Source organism: Notolabrus celidotus, chromosome 12 (assembly GCF_009762535.1).
Source record: "Notolabrus celidotus isolate fNotCel1 chromosome 12, fNotCel1.pri, whole genome shotgun sequence".
Lineage (NCBI taxonomy): Eukaryota > Metazoa > Chordata > Actinopteri > Labriformes > Labridae > Notolabrus > Notolabrus celidotus.
The window spans coordinates 3,086,768-3,104,277 of NC_048283.1; the positions used below are offsets into that span (position 1 = coordinate 3,086,768).

At 43.3% G+C, this 17,510-nt stretch overlaps 1 protein-coding gene across 1 annotated transcript; it reads left to right on the top strand.

The window, feature by feature from the left end:
• The first annotated feature begins 3,007 nt into the window (after positions 1 to 3,007).
• On the top strand, positions 3,008 to 17,053 carry LOC117823003 (cortexin-3). Its single transcript, XM_034698020.1, has 2 exons — positions 3,008 to 3,278; positions 15,053 to 17,053. Exon 2 carries the CDS (start codon positions 15,128 to 15,130, stop codon positions 15,377 to 15,379), a length of 252 nt encoding a protein of 83 aa, XP_034553911.1. The 5' UTR covers positions 3,008 to 3,278; positions 15,053 to 15,127; the 3' UTR covers positions 15,380 to 17,053.
• Positions 17,054 to 17,510: the final 457 nt, after the last annotated feature.

The window sequence follows — 17,510 nt, forward strand, 5'->3', positions numbered from 1 at the left end:
GAATCTTTAGAGACTTATTGGGGCAGCCTGATAAGAGGGAGTTACAGTAATCTAACCTGGAGGTAACAAATGCATGGACTAGTTTTTCTGCGTCGCTCTGAGATAGGAAGTGTCTAAAGGTATGCATGCACATAACATGATTTAACTAGGGTATGTTACGTGACCTTTTTGAAATACTTATGCAAACCCAAAATATGTCTTCTTCAATCTGAACAATAACTTTACAAGTAGTTTTATCAGGTGACGGCTGTCGAAGCTAATGGAGAGCAAACAGCTGGCCTGTCTCTTAGCAAAAGTCCTTCAATGGCCCGTGATACCTGTTTGTTTCTACTCTCTCTTATTACCCAGTTTTAATCTGAACTCCTATGAATAGCAAAACCAAAAATCCTCATATTGCCATATTTGTTCCTGGTAAATTCATGTGGTTTAAAAACAGTCCTAAATTCCCTTAAGACTGCCTTAAAACAGTCTGGATTGTGTTTCATGATAACTTAACACCAACTGATTTTATTCTGACTTTGAGAATTTTTTTCTCTGAGTTTAAAATCACTCAAAAAGTTGTTTGATGTGCGGCCAGCATGAAAGTGCATCTGCAGTCTCAGCTGTGCAACATCACAATGAAGAGAAGATAAAACAGCAACTGAAATCTCCTGCAAGTAACGACAGAGAAACAACACAAGCTTCATTCTCTGTAAAGCAGAAACAAACGAGATGTAACTTGTTAAGTAACCGAGCTTTAGAGGTAATTTTTAGTGGATTTTGTTTTGGCTAGCTGTGTCTCTTCTCTTTTTATTCTGAGCTATGCTAAGAAGTTCGTCTGAAGCTTCATATGAACACTGATGAGACAGTGAAGTGCCTTTCTTCAAACGTGTGGGCAAATTAGTCTGTTTCTTTAACTGTTCTTCTTTTCTTTCAGGGGTTTAACACCTGATTCAACCACCATGAAGGGGTTATACATCACAGCTGCCGCATGCACAAAGAGTATTGATTTCATCCTGCAATAAGTAAGTTGTATCCTTCTAAACATCATCTTCCTCTGCAGTTCATTTTTAAATACATTTAACTTTGACGTATTCCAAAATGTCTCAATACAAACATTTCTCATGTAATTTAAGCCGTAGTGCATCTCCCTGCAGTACTCACTGACCGCCACCAGGTGGGGACGCTGCCCTGCAGTAACACAGTTACAGTTGACTGAAGGCATTATGTAATCTCAGATCCCCCCCTCGGTGCTCTGCACAGTCACTCTGTGACCCCTTCACTGACTGTCACGTCCTCCCGAGGCTCTGAGGGGGATTTGCATCAGTCAGGCAGAGACAGCAGAGACATTTAGGCTTGTCACCACAATATGAATAAATAAAAACAAGTGATGAGTCTGTTTTCTGCTGGAGACATGCGCCATCATTTCAAACTGTGGCTGCAAATATCCGGGCTTCAGCAACTGGTGATCCATCTGCAGTGGAATCAGAGTTGAGTTCTTTCGGAGGGGAAAAAATGCAGCTGTTTATTATAAAGTCTATTAATTATAGCAGGTTATCACCAGGCTTTCTTACTGATCTTCTGGTTGTGTAAGAAGCTTGATTCTAATTGGTCACAACCCCTTGACAGCGGTTATTAACATTCACTGACATGAGCAACACCAGAGTCAAACTGATCGCATGCACTGAAAAGAGTTCGGTCACATTTAACAGGCAGATAAGAATCCATCACAATGGAACGCTAACTGATGAGGAATCACTGGGATTCTTTTTTAAAAACTGTAAAAATAAGTAATTTTAAATCAATAATATAATATTTGAATCAATGTTTTTGACAACATGTTTGTATTTTAAGTTAGTGGCCGGGTAATGTATGGTTAGCAGGTGAAGTTTGAGAAATCTCATGGCGTTAATAACAGTGGCGGTTCCAAGGAGGGGCCAACAGGGGCCAGTGCCCCTGTAAAACTGAACCTGGACCCCCCTGTGGCACCCCCTCCACACCAAAATAATATTATACAATAAAAGAAGCTTCGGTGTCACGCCAATGTTACAGATGGAACACATGCATGTGGCACTTGGTTCCAGTCCCTTAGAGCGCTAAGGGACTCATGTTGAGTGTAAACAGCCAATCAGCTGCTGTCAGTCTGCATGTTGATCTAGTACACAGTAGTATATATATCTAGTATAAAGGGATGCACTGATGTTTTGCCAGTTTGTTCTCAGCCGGTCCTCGCCCTTCTCAGTCTCTTTTGTCAGGGTTGAATGTGTCCCTCTGACAACACCCTTGGCCCCAGCCTGGCCCCCCCAGTAAAATTGGTCTAGAACCGCCACTGGTTAATAACACCCTGGATACTGGGATCATCCCAAAGTCTGACAATAAGGAAGAGGAGGAGACTCACATCCTTATTGTGGAAGGCTTTCTGCTCTGAGCCTTTGATCGACGTGTTGAACCAACGTTACTTTATTCCCATCCTGTACAAAGAATGCAAAAAAGAGGAGGTGCTCAAGGAACTACTCGGTGCCAGACCCCCCCTCCCCGGCTTGTTTGATGGTCATGTCTGGCCCATGTAGTTGAAACACCTTCAGGGTGGTCAAGACCTCTCCACTTCATATCTGAGTCTTGTCTCACCCTGTCCGGATTCTTTTTCCCCACAACAACCTGCTAACCACACATTATCCCTTACATATGGCACATTAAGACATCATGTCCTCATGCTGTCCATCAAAGGATTGAAGTTTTAACATAAAGGTCACCTCTAACCCGTGACCTCCTCTTACATCTTTTCTTTGAGCGCGCTCACTTCTCTTCTTCTCCTCTCTGCCTCCTAATATTTGATCCTGTGGGGAGATACCACACATTAGCCACACCTTTTCCTTCCTCCCCCCTTTTGCAAAAGATATAGCCTACCTGGAGGATTGCTATGGCAACAGGTTGCCAGTAGCGACGGGGTACCACTATCCCGATCCCTGCGTGCGCGCGGTGTCTGCGGGGATGAGCGGCGCGTCAGGACGAGGAGGAGGAGGAGGAGGGGAGGAGGGAGCAACACACACACACACACACACACAAAACACAAGAGCCGCAAGACGGGGTGAGGTCTCAGTCAGCAAAGACAGAGAAATCAGCACAGTGAGAGAGGGAGTCCTTCCTCTTCTGTCATGAAGTGAGGAGCCCTGCTGTGCACGAGGACGCGTCTTGCTCTGTGTTTTTGTTCCGGTGAAGGAGAAAACAAGAAACGCAGGATCACCGGGGATGGAGAGGCAGCGCTGACGGAGATTCCCGAGCTCCCCTGATAACAACAGGTTAGTGTTTACGGACTCTGTGTCTCTCAGCAGCACATCTGAGGCTGTTTCTCACCCAGATGGTTTCATTTTAAGGCTGATTTTGTGTCTGTGAAGGCGTAAAAGATGCCCTGCAGACGCACTGGAGGCGTTAAACATCGTCTTTGGATGCGTTTTGATGCATCCACGTGTGCGTCAAAGGAACCCAAACGCCGGTTAGTGTGTGCAATGTAAAGCAGGGAATGTACATACAGGTGCGGACAGGTTACTTGGAGGGGTTTTTGGAGGATGTAAATGGCGGCTCTTCATTTCTGACTTGTTGTCGAGCATTCCTGCGCTGGTGCTGCGGGTGTGTCTACCTTTGATCCCGACATGCATTTGGATGGATCAGGCTAAATTAAACAGACTGTATCAGTGTGATGGTTCACAGTCTAATCAGCACTAATTTGCATTTTTATGAAGTGCATATTTTTGCATACTTATCTAGAATGGTATCACAGTGTAAGCTCAGAGCAAGAAGTTGTCCTCTTATGTGTCTCTTTTTATACATTTGCATGAAATGATTCAACTCTGTGTGTGAGATTAGAGGTTATGATTCAGGGGAATTAATTTTAAAAGATGGAGATGCTCTTTGCAAGAAATCGTCCTCTCATTTTCAGACGACACCTCACCTGTTCCTCTTAACCTCCAGGAGAAAGAAAAAGGGAAAACACAATAAATCAATCAAAGAGAAATGACTCCCTCCAGTTTGAGGAAAAACAGAGCAAACAATCAAGAAACTGGATTTCTCATGCTGTGCTCAAGGCGCCTCTGAGTTTTGTTTTTTTTCCTCAGCTGCTCTCATTTCAGGAGATTTCAAATGTGGAATCAATAAAAAAAAGAGACGTTGTTTTTACTCTATTTTTGATCAAATGAGGGAATCCCAATGAGAACAGATACAGAGTGAGGACTTCTTTCAATCACGTACGCAAGATTTTTCATACTGCGAGCCAGTCAAGTGTTTCTGGCCTCTCTGATTATTGCAGGAAAATAAAGATCAGTGAGGCGTAAGAGCAAAATACTGAATTTTCGATTTTATATCAGAATGTTGGCAGAGATGAAGGCCATGAGCGTTAAACTGAGCTTTTTAATGGCTTGGAGAAATGTGGAGGACACAAAAGGGAACTTGTTTTGAATTTTTGCAGTCCTCTGGGTGGACTGAAATGATTTCTGAAGTGATTTGAATTCATTCTGCTGCAATTTCCAGGTTCTAGCTGGGTTTGGTTTGAAAAGGTGCGTACGTGGAGGCTTATGCAGACACAAACAGCGGCCTGTGTGTATCAAAACGCAGTATGGGAGTCTATCTGGGGTTTCCATATATACTCAATAATACATTCAACACTAAATGTAATGATATATTTAATAATTTAAATGCACACTTTGGTATAATTAATTTTTTTAAATGTATTTATTTATGTATTTAATCTGGTTTTGGAAAGGGTAACATCACAACATTTACAACACTTTGATATTTGCAGTTATCATTTTCCAGTCATTCATATGTTTGAGCACAGAAAGAAGTAGCCTGGCTAATTGGCCTGTCTAAAAGCTGATTTATACTTCTGTGTCGAATCGACGGTGTAGCCTACGCCAGAGGACCGCGTAGCTCCCGTACCTACGCAGAGACCTACACACATAGCTGACGTGCACCACTACCTGTTGAATCGACTCAGTCCACAAGCTCTGTGATTGGTCAGGCATTGTATTCCAGCATTTACAGGACTTCCGCTCATGCATTATCTTGACCACTTATCCCTCTAAGGGGTCACGGGGGGCTGGAGCCTATCCCAGCTGGCTTCAAGCGGAAGGCAGGGTACACCCTGGACAGGTCGCCAACCCATCACATTGGCCGTGTATTTCATCTCCTCCTCTCTATTCTTCATGTAATCATGTCTGTATGATAAACAGCAACATGTATCAGCTGTAGATTAACAGAACACGCTGTGAATCGCTGTGGAAAAGTAAAGAGAGATCGTAGCGGGGCCGGGAGCAGGCGATTGGCTATCAGAGAGACCACACTGCCCTCAAGGGTTTCGGTGGAGAATTGCTGCGCGTCAAGGACACATCGACGCACAAGTATGTGGAGCTCATGACCGTATCAGCCCCTGCTGCGTAGGGGCAACGCAGAAGTATATAAACCAGGCCTTAAGTCCACTCAGTCCTGCAATGTTTCCATCCTCCATCGTCTTTCCAGGTGAATGCATCCGTGTATAAATACATGAATCTTCACCTCTTCAGACATGAATCAACACTTCGTCCTCTTACTTCTATTGTCAACCTTCCAACCGTCGTTCTCCTGCATATATCCCTTACACCAGGGGTTCCCAAACTTTTCAGCCCAAGACCACCAAAATATAGTTGCCAAAGACTCTCGACCCCCGCTGTCCCTCAAAGTGATTTAATGTGGCTTCATTTAGCTGGTCTGAAGAACATGACCCTACCTACATGAGCGTGTGTCTGTGTTTCCTGTGCAGTTATGAATTAACCTGCTGCTACTGATGCTTTTGATAATTACCTGTTCACTAACCCTAAACTTAGGAGTCATCTGGAGACAAAGAAAGGCAGAAAACTCATTACATTTTCTATTTTCAAGGTTTTATTTCAAGTTATGCTACTATTTTTGTTGATATATTTTTACTATAATGGGTAAAATGTAATATTTTTTAGAAAACTTAAAAAAAAGAAACATTCTAGAAGACATCTCATGAACCCCCCAGGGGGTCCCGACCCACACTTTGGGAACCCCTGCCTGACACCAACCGATAGATATATAACTATTTAAATAGGAACTAGAGGAGCTTATGTTTATGTTTTGTTCTCCAAAGGTGGGAGGGGTGATCCCTTATTGATGGAGTCATAGAAAATCTACAAATTGAATCCACTTCCTCCAATTTTCATAGATTTTGTCCTTTTGGATCCTCAGAGAGAAAGTCAAACTCTCCATTTTGAATATTTCCAAGATGATTCCAAACCGGTCGTCCCCTGTGGGTGCTGCTGGTTTAAAAGCCGCCTTCTCGTGAGGGATTTTTTTTACTGGCTCTTGCAGTAGCTTTGTATCACTCCTCTTTTTCAGACACAGAATGTGACCCAAGTAGAGACCCTCAAAGGTCATGGGTACTTAAGCCTCAAACACTTTGCTGAATGTTTTGTGGATTTCATTCCAATATTAACTCAGTTTAGGACCGTCCCAGAATAAATGTTTTTCTCCCAATGAAAGCTCCTTGGTGGCCATCTTTGCAAACTTTTCATAAAACAACACTTTTATTTTGTTGATTGGCAAAATGCTGACAAATGGCGTCCAGTAATTCCCATGACTTCCTCTGATCCTTGTCTCATCACAGTAAACACACTCATACACACAAACAGACACACACCCCAGCAGGTTAGATCAGCTGCTCCTGCATAATTAGAATTTATTTCTAAATTTGGCTTGATTTTTTCGTCACACTCTCTTCTTTTAAAATGATCTCCTCCTCTCTTCACCACAGCAGCAGCCGTCACTGATCCCCGGACCAAAATAACTTCTCAAATCACGTATCTGGGGTTTGTTATCTGGAAGCTTTTCTGCTCTGCACAAGCAATTATTATTCCCCCTGAAATGTAGCTGCTGATGAAGTTGGAACATTAATAGATCAGTCGTTTGACCTTTTTGAAGGGGTGGAGATCTTGTTTTTTTAAAACTGGAAATGTTTCTCTCTCTACATCTGTCATGAGAAGCTTAAATGTCTCTCAGCGGGGAGCCGTCAAGAAAAGCTTCAAACTCTGAGCTGTTAGTCATAAAGCTGCTGATGTTTAAATGTTTGGATGCTTTGAAGTTTGCCTTGCATAACCTGCAATCAAACCGCACCCTGATTTCTGACCTAAAGTGTGAAACCACAGTAACCTCACCTCAACCTGCATGCAGACAAGAAGACAAGTTTAGGATTTGACAGTGAAAAAACAAAGAAAACAGCCCATTTCTACTTCTCTTTTCAAGTAAAGGGCGATGAATCAGTGCCGTGGAATATCATATTTGAGTGTTAAGTATGATGGATTACAGGCTGCTGATCAGCCAAGCAGGACTGAAGTCTGCTCCCTGTCTATCTCTCTCCTGAGATCTTCCCAACACTGATTTTTTTCCTGGCAGAGAGACACTTCTCCTTCCTGTCTCGTCACTTTAAGCCGCCTCATAACATCCAGCACCCCTCCCCAGTGATCGTCAGCCTGTGTGACGGCGCTTCACGCTTACAGGAGCGTTACAGAGGGACAAAACGAGAGTAGGATTGAAGTTTGGGTTACGCAAATATTTCTGAAATTGCAACTGATGAGGTACTGTAGATCTATTTGATCAGAGAGGGATGAGAGGAGCCAAAGTGGAGCTCACAGCAAAACAATTTACCTACAAGACACAGGGTCACACTGTGCAACCTTTGGGCTGTAGTTTTTGGTCATGAAGTGTTATCAGCCAATTAAACTGCCACAATCTGGTGACAGAAGTAGGACTACGATGGAATCCACTGGGACAGGACACCAGTGAGAGCTGCCATCAATCGTTTCTAGACCTTTGATTTGGAGCTAAAGTTAATAGCATTGTTGCCTCTTTCTTGTTCACCTAGACCAGGGGTGTCAAACATGCGGCCCGCGGGCCAAAACCGGCCCGCCAGAGGTTCCAATCCGGCCCGCAGAAGACTTTGCAAAGTGAAAAGATTACAGAGAAGACATTAACTGCAATTTTTCAACAAAAGTAACTACTATTTGAGATTTGTCCTCTGGGGGTCGCATACAATCATAGTGCTGACAGAGCAAACCAGAACCTGAACAGTGCTCTTTTTCCAGGACATTTGTTCTCAAAGTGAGAAAATAGATGACTTTCTGTTTGCATAATCCGGTTGAGATTCATGAAGACTTTTTAGAGCACTATAAGATGATCCACTAACTACTAACAGTAGCACTACACCTCTGCATACAACACAGTCCAGCAAGCAAACTGTTGGAGCTGAGGAGTCCAAAATAATCAACTTTACCTTCTTCATTATTATAATCTCTGTTCTTTTGCAGTAAACATCACACTCTGTGTATCAGGTGAATGGGTAACATGTGTTTGGTGTGTTTGCAGCAGGTTGCAGGGCTTAAATAGAAGAATAATAGGCCCAATGTGAGACTCATCATGGCAAAAAATACAACAGCTGTTTTTGTAGAAGGAGAGTTCATTAAATGTGAACATTTTCAGAATGTACTTGAACTTTTTTGCACTAAAACAAAGGGAAAAATGTAGAGTTGTTGTTATTTATAGGTTATTATGTTTTGATTTTGCTGGTCCGGCCCACTTCAGATCAACTTGGGCTGTATGTGGCCCCTGAACTGAAATGAGTTTGACGCCCCTGACCTAGACCAAATGGACTCCTTGTGTTGACAACTACCTGCATTAAAAGCAAACTTAATTTCAGTTGATTGTGTATTTCATGCCTGCAACTCAACATCTTATCGTGGCTCTGGTTTGGCTCAGTTGGTAGAGCAGGTGCCCCGCGTACAGGGTCCAGGATTAGTTCCTTGTTCCAGCATGACTAGGTGCATGTCATTCACCCCTCTTTCTCTACATTTCCTGTCTCTCTCAAGCTGTTCTTTCAAAATAATGGCAAATGTTTTATTAAATTAGTTTTTGCAACATCATAACAATTACCTACCTACCCACCAAACGTCAGAGCCCTCTGCCAGAAAGCTTTCTATTTTTCACCCAATGAACAATGATGCATCATTTTAGGCACGATTGTTATTTTTCCCTGCCTTGACATAAGCTGTACTGTACACGTGCACCAAACTCCCAAACACTTGATTACATTTTGGGGTGACCTGCATGTATGAATGCAAACAGGTAAAAATTTGATCCAGACTTTTTTGCTGCCAGTCTCTGGTAATTCAGGAATCATTGCCACCAACGTTCAAGTAGAGCCGATGATGTTTACATCATGAGATAAAGAGACTAAACCTGCAAGAGTGACACACAACAAGGGATAATAATTAAAAACATCTGAGTTTGAAGGAGGAGATCATTTTTAAGATGAGAACAGTGAAGATGTCTGCACATCCATCTGTTGCGTGTAGCAGTGAGACAACTTCAGAGACTGTCATCATAGCATCTGTCTCTGTTGCTTCTGTTGCTTCTGTGGCTTACCTTTGATTTCATGTCCTGATACTCAACTCCCCCTTCGTCTAACAGAGAAAACATGTGAAGGATGTGTGATCAACCAACTTTAGAAAGCTCTGGAGTTTGTTTGGTATTTAAAAAGTTGGTCAGTTGTGTTACGCAGGCAGCAGCCTCTATTAGCATGGGTGTATTTCATTTCACATCAACATTGTTTGCATATTTCTCCATAATTGAAATAATCCCTCAGAGCTGATTTATTCCTGAGAGGAGAGTGAATATCTTCTTCATCCAATTTATTTATTGGTATTATCATTCTCATTATTTGGAAGTTTATCAGGACACAAAGGAGCACATGTGAATCAGGCAAGGGGTAGGAATTTCAAAATAAAAGCGCATGGCTCAAAATCAAGATGTGAGATAGGTGTTTAGGCTTTCTATTGATTTGTGATGGATTGCTGTTCAACCAATCAATAGATGATCCACATTGATGAATTGATACATCCCTGATGATCAAACTACTTCACAGAATCAAAAGCTACTCATGTTGTTTGTTCATTTGACCGCGACGACGGTCAAATCATCCGTCGTCACGGTCTCCGCTTCCACTGCGACGCTGACGACATCCAACTTTACATCTCCACCAATTCCATAACTGCTCCAGCCCTCTCCACCCTGACCAACTGCCTGCAAAAAAAACTACCTCCAACTCAACTGTGAAAAATCTGACCTCATAATCATCCGCCCCAAATCCCTCACCACAACCACCAACAACTTCAACCTCCCCATCGACAATGCTTCCCTCACTCCGTCCTCACATGTTCACAACCTCGGTATCATTTTGGACTCCCATCTCACTCTGGAACAGCACATCAAGCACATCACCAAAACCGCCTTCTTCCACCTTAAAAATATCGCCCGTCTCCTTCCATCTCTCTCCTTTTCCACCGCCGAAACCCTGATCCACGCCTTTATCACTTCCAGACTCGACTACTGTAACAGCATCTTCTACGGCCTTCCTTCAAAACAACTCAACAAACTACAATACATCCAGAACTCTGCCGCCCGCCTGCTCACCCACACCCGCTCCCGTGACCACATCACCCCTGTCCTCCAAAACCTCCACTGGCTCCCTATCAAACAGCGCATACATTTCAAAATCCTCCGCCTCACCCACAAAGCCCTCCACAACAAGGCCCCCTCTTACCTCACCGACCTGCTCCATCACCACACCCCCTCCCGTAACCTCCGATCCTCCAACGCCCACCTCCTCTCCCTACCACCTGACACCGAGCACCGAACCTTGGGGGACAGAGCTTTCTCTGTCGCCGCCCCCACCCTCTGGAACGCCTTACCACTTAACATTCGAAACTGCCCCAACCTGTCCACCTTCAAATCACTCACCAAAACCCTCCTGTTTAGAATTGCTTTTAACGAATGATTGCTTTTAAATGTATTTTATTCATGTTTTTATTATTCTGTTGTTTTATATGATGTTTTTATCCTTTGTGCAGCGTCTTTGAGTTCTCAGAAAAGCACTTTATAAATAAAATGTATTATTATTATTATTATTAGTTTCTTCAGACCTCAGTAAAAAAAGATCACGGTCAGAAGCTGCTGAAACTGTCACAGTCTGCTCACCTCCTCCCCTCTGTGAGTAATTTTCCACTCTCCTTGCCTCTGCTCCACTCTGCTGGCCAGCCACGCCCCCTCATCAGGCAACCCAGTTCACCTGCACACTCACCTGCTCCTCATCTGCAATCAAGCCGGTTTATAAGCAGCAGCCACTCTCCACTCCTTGCCAGATTGTTCTTTGACCTCGTGCAAGACTTTCCAGCGTTCTTCTCCGGACTGATCTCCCGTTGCCGACCCTGCCTGCCCGTGACCATCCCTCCTCGCCTCTTCCCAGGAAAAAAACCTACGCCTTCTGTCCCTGACTACGAGTTCTGCCTTCGCCCTTCCGGGGTTCTGCCTGTCTGTCCTCGTGGCCGTTTGGCGTCCTGTCCTCCTGCGGAGTACGAGTGAGTCTGTTCTTCAACTCCCTCCGGGATCTGTCTGTCACCTGTGCTTGATTCGTCAGGCTATCATCGAGCCCCGAGAGACTCGATTCCCTACCTGTGTTCGAGGTAGAGAGACTATTCGCCTGTTGCCCGTGTCTATTGAACTGTTCAATAAAGGTCATTACCAACCGATCTCTTGGCTTCCGATACTGCTTGTGGGTCATAACTCAACCCGTTACAGAAACACTGCTTTGAGAACTTCCTGTAAGCATTGAAACAACCTCAGATGTCTCCCATATCAAAGATTTGCATAAACAGTTTAGTGTGTAATGACCCTGTACTCCAAAAAAAAAGACAACATTTAAAAACTAGAGCAGCAGCTTCTCAGTGACAGACACGAAAACAATGGCCAGTCTCGTCCTGCTGGCTGTTTTTGGATTATTATGTTTTCTACGAGCTTTGTTTATTGAACAGACAAGCTGAGCCGAGGTCTTCTCCATATTCAACGTGTTTGTCCTCTTTATGCCAGGAAAAATGATTCACACAGAAAGCTGCAAGCTGCTCCTCCTGTTCAAACTCCAGGTTTTTTTTTTTTCTCATTGTGATGAATAAAGTCACATTGCGGGGTCGTTTTTATGACAAACTCGTCTCTAATGCAAATGAGGAACTCCGGCGACTGAAGCTGACCAACAAATTAACCTTACCACCTGTGGGGTCTGTATCCTGTGGGAGCAATTACTGTCACTCCCTAATCTCTGTGTCTGAGCTGGTCGGGGGTACAGGAGAGACACGGTCAAGACCTTGACTTTAGGATACTTTATTATCCCAACAAACTGTTATATACAAACAACTTGTATCATCTAATGTTGAGTTATCACAGTCGTTCTTTAATATTTTCCTTTGTCACTGTGTTCATTGTGGGATGGAATTAAAGGGAAATTAAATTGACTGAAGACCCCTGAAGACCCCTCCAAAGACCTCTGGGGGTACCCACTTCCATCCTCTGACCTTGTCTAGCTTAAGTTGACAAGCTTAAACATGTAAGAAGTCTGCCTCTGACAATAACCAAATCTGTGTCTCAAGGTGAAGTTGCATGGCTTTCTGTCTATTTATAACCATTAACTATTTATAATACACATCATACAGAGTTATTTCAGTCTGGATAAACCTGCCATGAGCCCAAAGGTTGAACCTTCCTTCTGGGCCCTTGAGGATTTGAATATTCCTACATTTTTTAGCATTATGTTAAACTAGTCTGTTCTCATTCATACCTCCGAATGATCCTGAGTGTCTCATATAGACGCTCAGGATACCCTCGAGGATCTGTATGTATGCACCAAAGTGAACAGCTTCAAGGTGCCGAGAGCAACTCTTCAGGTGCGAGAACATGGAGGTGATGAATAGACGAAAGTGAGACACCAAATTACCAAAAACACTGTCTATGCCATCATGCCATCTGGTTTACCAAAAACAATAATTTCCAAAAGTAAACATTGTGTTATCTGACCCTCACCCTGATGTTTTCTGTACCAATGTGAAGATAGCCAGGAGCTCCCTGTCCAACAGAGAGGATATTAAACACATACAACATCCTCACATTCATCCTCACATTCATCCTTACATTCATCCTAACATTCTGACACTCTAGTTTTGCACACCATGCCTCCTTTTTCTTCTTTTACATTTGAATACTGACACTTGGGCGCTTCTATGCTGGCATCCAGATGTCTCCTCCTTACAGCATTACTGTGGGTCAGGACTAGGGATGCACCGATCCTTCTTTTTAGGTCCCGATACCGATATCGATACCTGGGCTTTGGTATCTGCCGATACCGATACTAGTCGATCCGATCTGGTATTGATTTAACAATCTCTATTCCTTAATGTGAGGATAGAATCATGTTTTGGCTTTTCTGACTTGATGGTGAACTGTACCTGGGTTCCAAGTGCTAAACCAGAGGCTGGAATCCCTTAATGTCAAGGTTCCAGAACAGTTAAATCCAATAATCTGTCCATTTTTTCACACTTTGAATCCATTAATAGAAGGTTTCTTCCTTCTTTGCAGTCGGCTACAGCTGACGTAAACTTCCTCCTTTGGGCTTCCATTATATTTTTCAGAGCGACTGCCATCCGTTGAAACATTACCCCTGCACATGTTGCAAGTTTCCAGTGGAGTTGTTAGCAAAAGAAGCGTGCATGCACTTAAACTGCAGAGTCTCTGTAGTTATCCTCCATCATGCTCCAACGGGCAAAAGTGCACAGACCTGCCGGTGCTGATGACGTAAGAGACACACATGGCTGTTGGAAACACAGAAAAGCATAGAACTGAGATGAAGAGATCTGCCATATGGATCGGCACTATATATCGGCCCTTTGTCACCGATATCCAATCTAGCTTTTTGAGTCCGATCTGATACCAGGATCAGATCGGTGCATCCCTAGTCAGGACCAACCATGTCAAAGAGAGTTATTGTTTGCATGCAGTGAGTTATATTTGGCGCTATGGTTCTGTTTTGAGAGCTCCCTGCCCTTCCATGTTCATACTGTATGTGGAATTCCAAAGTCTAACGCAGGGGAGAGCACACCTCACTTCCCTTTCATCTGCATACATGAAAAGCCAAGGCAGGGAGAGCAGCAGCAAAGATCCTATGGGTAAAGAACAGAGTGGACATTTGATGTTGGTAAAATCAGACACAGCATAAAGAGGAGGAGCTTGGGTGGAGGAGGGTTGCAAAGCAGTGAGCTGAGGAAACAGGACAAATATTCGACAATCGGGTGCCTAGAAGGTAAATGAGCTGTCAGCTGTTATGTCCTGGCAGGTAGGTCACACGACTTTGTGACCTGCCTGCAGCAGTACTATGCTACATTTTTGAAGCAGGTACCTGCTCAAAGACAAAGCATCTATTTCAGGAACTAAAAGAGGAAATATGCAAAGGTTTTAAGCAGATCAGTTCATTCTGACCTTTAAGAATGTGACTTCCTGAGCAAATGTTCAGTTTCATTAGCATAAACCAGTTCATGCTGCCTTTCGGGACCTTAAGGAGCACTCGTCTGCTTTACCTGGTCTTGTTATCCAGCCTTCATTGACATTTCTGTGTGCATGCCTTGTTAAGGTAATCCACTCGAGAGGAGAAATGAACTTCTTTTGATTTATGCCGATGTTTGAAATGAAATGGTGGCTCTGAATTGAAATCCCCCTGCAGATTGGTCCGCATTGAAATGTCATTAATTAGTGATAGTTTTGATGTTTTCTGAATGGCAGGCTGGATGTGATTTATTGAAGTCAGTCACGTTTTTTACTATCAGATCAGTGTTGCCCCAAGTATATTGAATAACTGAACATCCAAACTGCCAATCCAAATCCCTTGAGCTGCAGAAATTCAAGGCCAAAGAAGTCCCTTGAGCCTTTTTTGCTCGCTGAACAGCTTTCGCCTGCAGTCCCAAAAATAATCTCCTCTGAAAGCTGCTGTCTTTCGGCCTGAGACACATTTTGTTTTGTTCCTTTTGTCTCTTCAAAGTCTTGAGATTTGAGATGTTTCTACGATTGCATTAATAATATTGGTTTGCTGTTTCATCTGTCAAACCACAGAGGGACAAACTCTCCAGTAAAATACTCTGTCTGGGTTCTTCCACAGGTCTTGTTCGCCGAGTCCTCATCTTCCTCAATCTTTAAGCAACCGACTTGAGAGCTGGAGCCGAGACGATCAAGCATGGATGTGCCCAGGATGGCCGAGGGCCTCTTCAGCAGCACGCTGTCCTCGTCGGGCGGCGGCCATCACGTGCCTTCGTACCTGACGTTGGAGCAGAAGGCCGCGTTCGTCTTCGTGCTGCTGCTCTTCATCTTCCTGGCCCTGCTCATCGTGCGCTGCTTCCGGATCCTGCTGGACCCTTACCGCAGCATGCCCTCGTCCAACTGGACTGATCACACCGAGAAGGACACATTCGATTACCGCATTGTTTGAAGAACACACTAAGTAGGAGGATAAAGACTTGATTTATGATTATAAAGCACTTTGGCCCCTAAGATCCAATGACTGCGGATTCACCTGGAAAACAACAGCTTTCAGAATCTTCTGAAACATGGGCGGTTCATTGTTGAAATGAGCGCCATCCATCAGCTTCTCCCTGCCAAATCAGAAAAATATCAACCACTTAAAAACAACCAGAGCTATGCTAAGAAGATGAATAGATCAATGCACCAACCACCATGACCCTCAATCTAAGAATTGCACCACAGCTGGTAACGGTTACCCATAATCCCCTTTCCCTGGCCATTAGTTTTCTTGTGGACTACCTCGTTTCTCCTCCATCTCATGTGCGAAAGACTTTTCTCACATCTCATACAGGGTCAAATACGTTTTATAATCCAAGACTCTTGGATCAAAAAACAGTGTTTACATCTTTTCATGTTTACGTCCTTATATTTTTTATTGACAATGTAGACAATCAGTGTTTGAAATAGTTTGTGAAAAAAAAAACGGGCAGAGTAAATCGTTGGGGTTGTTGAGGTCTAACGTTTGAGAGTATTTTTGTCTTATGTTGTGGAGAGGAGAGATTTTTAATGTGCAAACCATTCAGGCAAAGATGAATTAAATGCCTTATGTCTTTGTAAGATACTCCACGGTGGTCGTTTCCTTCTTGGACGGTGATTCAAACTGGAACCGAAACAGGTAAACAATCAAAAAGCAAGGAAACCAGGGTGGAAGAGTTCTCCCTTTAATGCTCTGGAGAGGTTTGGAGTGATAGATGCCAGAGGCGAGTTACTTCAACTGTTCTGTGTGTGTGAAATAAAAAACAATGTGTCGTTTGAGGGACCCAGAGTGTCCGTGTCTTTTAGATATCAACAACCAAACGAGGTATTGAAGAAAAAAAGAGTTTACTGTGCCGTACCTTGTGCCTAATTTGAAAAAAAAGATTGATGTTTTAGGAAAAAGAACGACAATGGGTCCATATTTTTGTCTTTAAATGTAGTTTTTGTGTGTGTTTGGTGCCCATTTGAAAAAACTAACAGCATTTTACTGCCTGCATTTGACATATTGACAGTTGGTATGCCAGATATGCAGAGAGTTGATGATGAAGATGATGCATTTTCTCGTCAAACCCTTTATGACCTGATGTTGTGGCTCTTTCGTTGGGCAAATTTTTCAACTGTGCGCCTTATAGTGTAGACTGTTTACAGTATCGTAGGTAGCAGAGACACTGGGAGTCAGCCAGTCACTGATGCGACTGTGTCTCTGCACTTCACGGAGATGTCATACAAACCACTAAAAATAAGAAGAAGAAAAGAAAAAAGAAAACATTCCCTGCTATCAAACCTGCCGGGGAGGACAAGAAGTGGACTCTGATCCTTTCACCAACATGTGATGTTCTTGTGATCTGCTGTGGCCTTTTCCTACCTATTGCAGACGTTGTGCTGAGGTGATGTGTGTTTTTCTTTTTTTAATTTTGGTTTTCCAGCATGTGTTTCTTACAGAGTGCTGTCTCTGTGCATGATATATGGTGAAGTGCTTTAATCCTGGTGTTGTAGCTGTGGGTCAGTTGCTCAAGCAGCTATTGGAGTCTTTTTGTTTTCGATCTGTTTTATCGCCTGGAGCCGCTGTTTTGTTCTGTTTTGTAATAAAAATGATCAGAGTACACAACTGCCTCCAAATGTGTGTTATTTACCCGTACACAGACTGGTTGGTCTGTGAAGGCCTTTATGGAGCCTGGAGTTCAGTATTTTGGTGTAACCATGTTGGGTTTTTGAAACGAGTGGTGATTTTGGACTAGAAGAGCAGCAAGGGGTTGCTATATATCAGAGACTTAAAATCCCTGGCAGTGGTTACTCCATAAACTGGCAAGTTAGATAGTTCAATCAGGAGAGACACAATTTTAATATTAAAGGTTATTTATTATAACTGAATGAATAATGGAACTTGACAGAAATCTTTGGTGTAAGGACTCTATGGGGATCATAGGATGAAGAAATCCCCCTAGAGTCCAGACACTGGTGGTGGTGGTTGATTATCCTAGGAATTGAAGACTTGCAGAGACCAGGTGGAGATAGGGAGGTGGAGGGTTGCGCACCATCAATGCAAGAAGGAACTAGCAGGA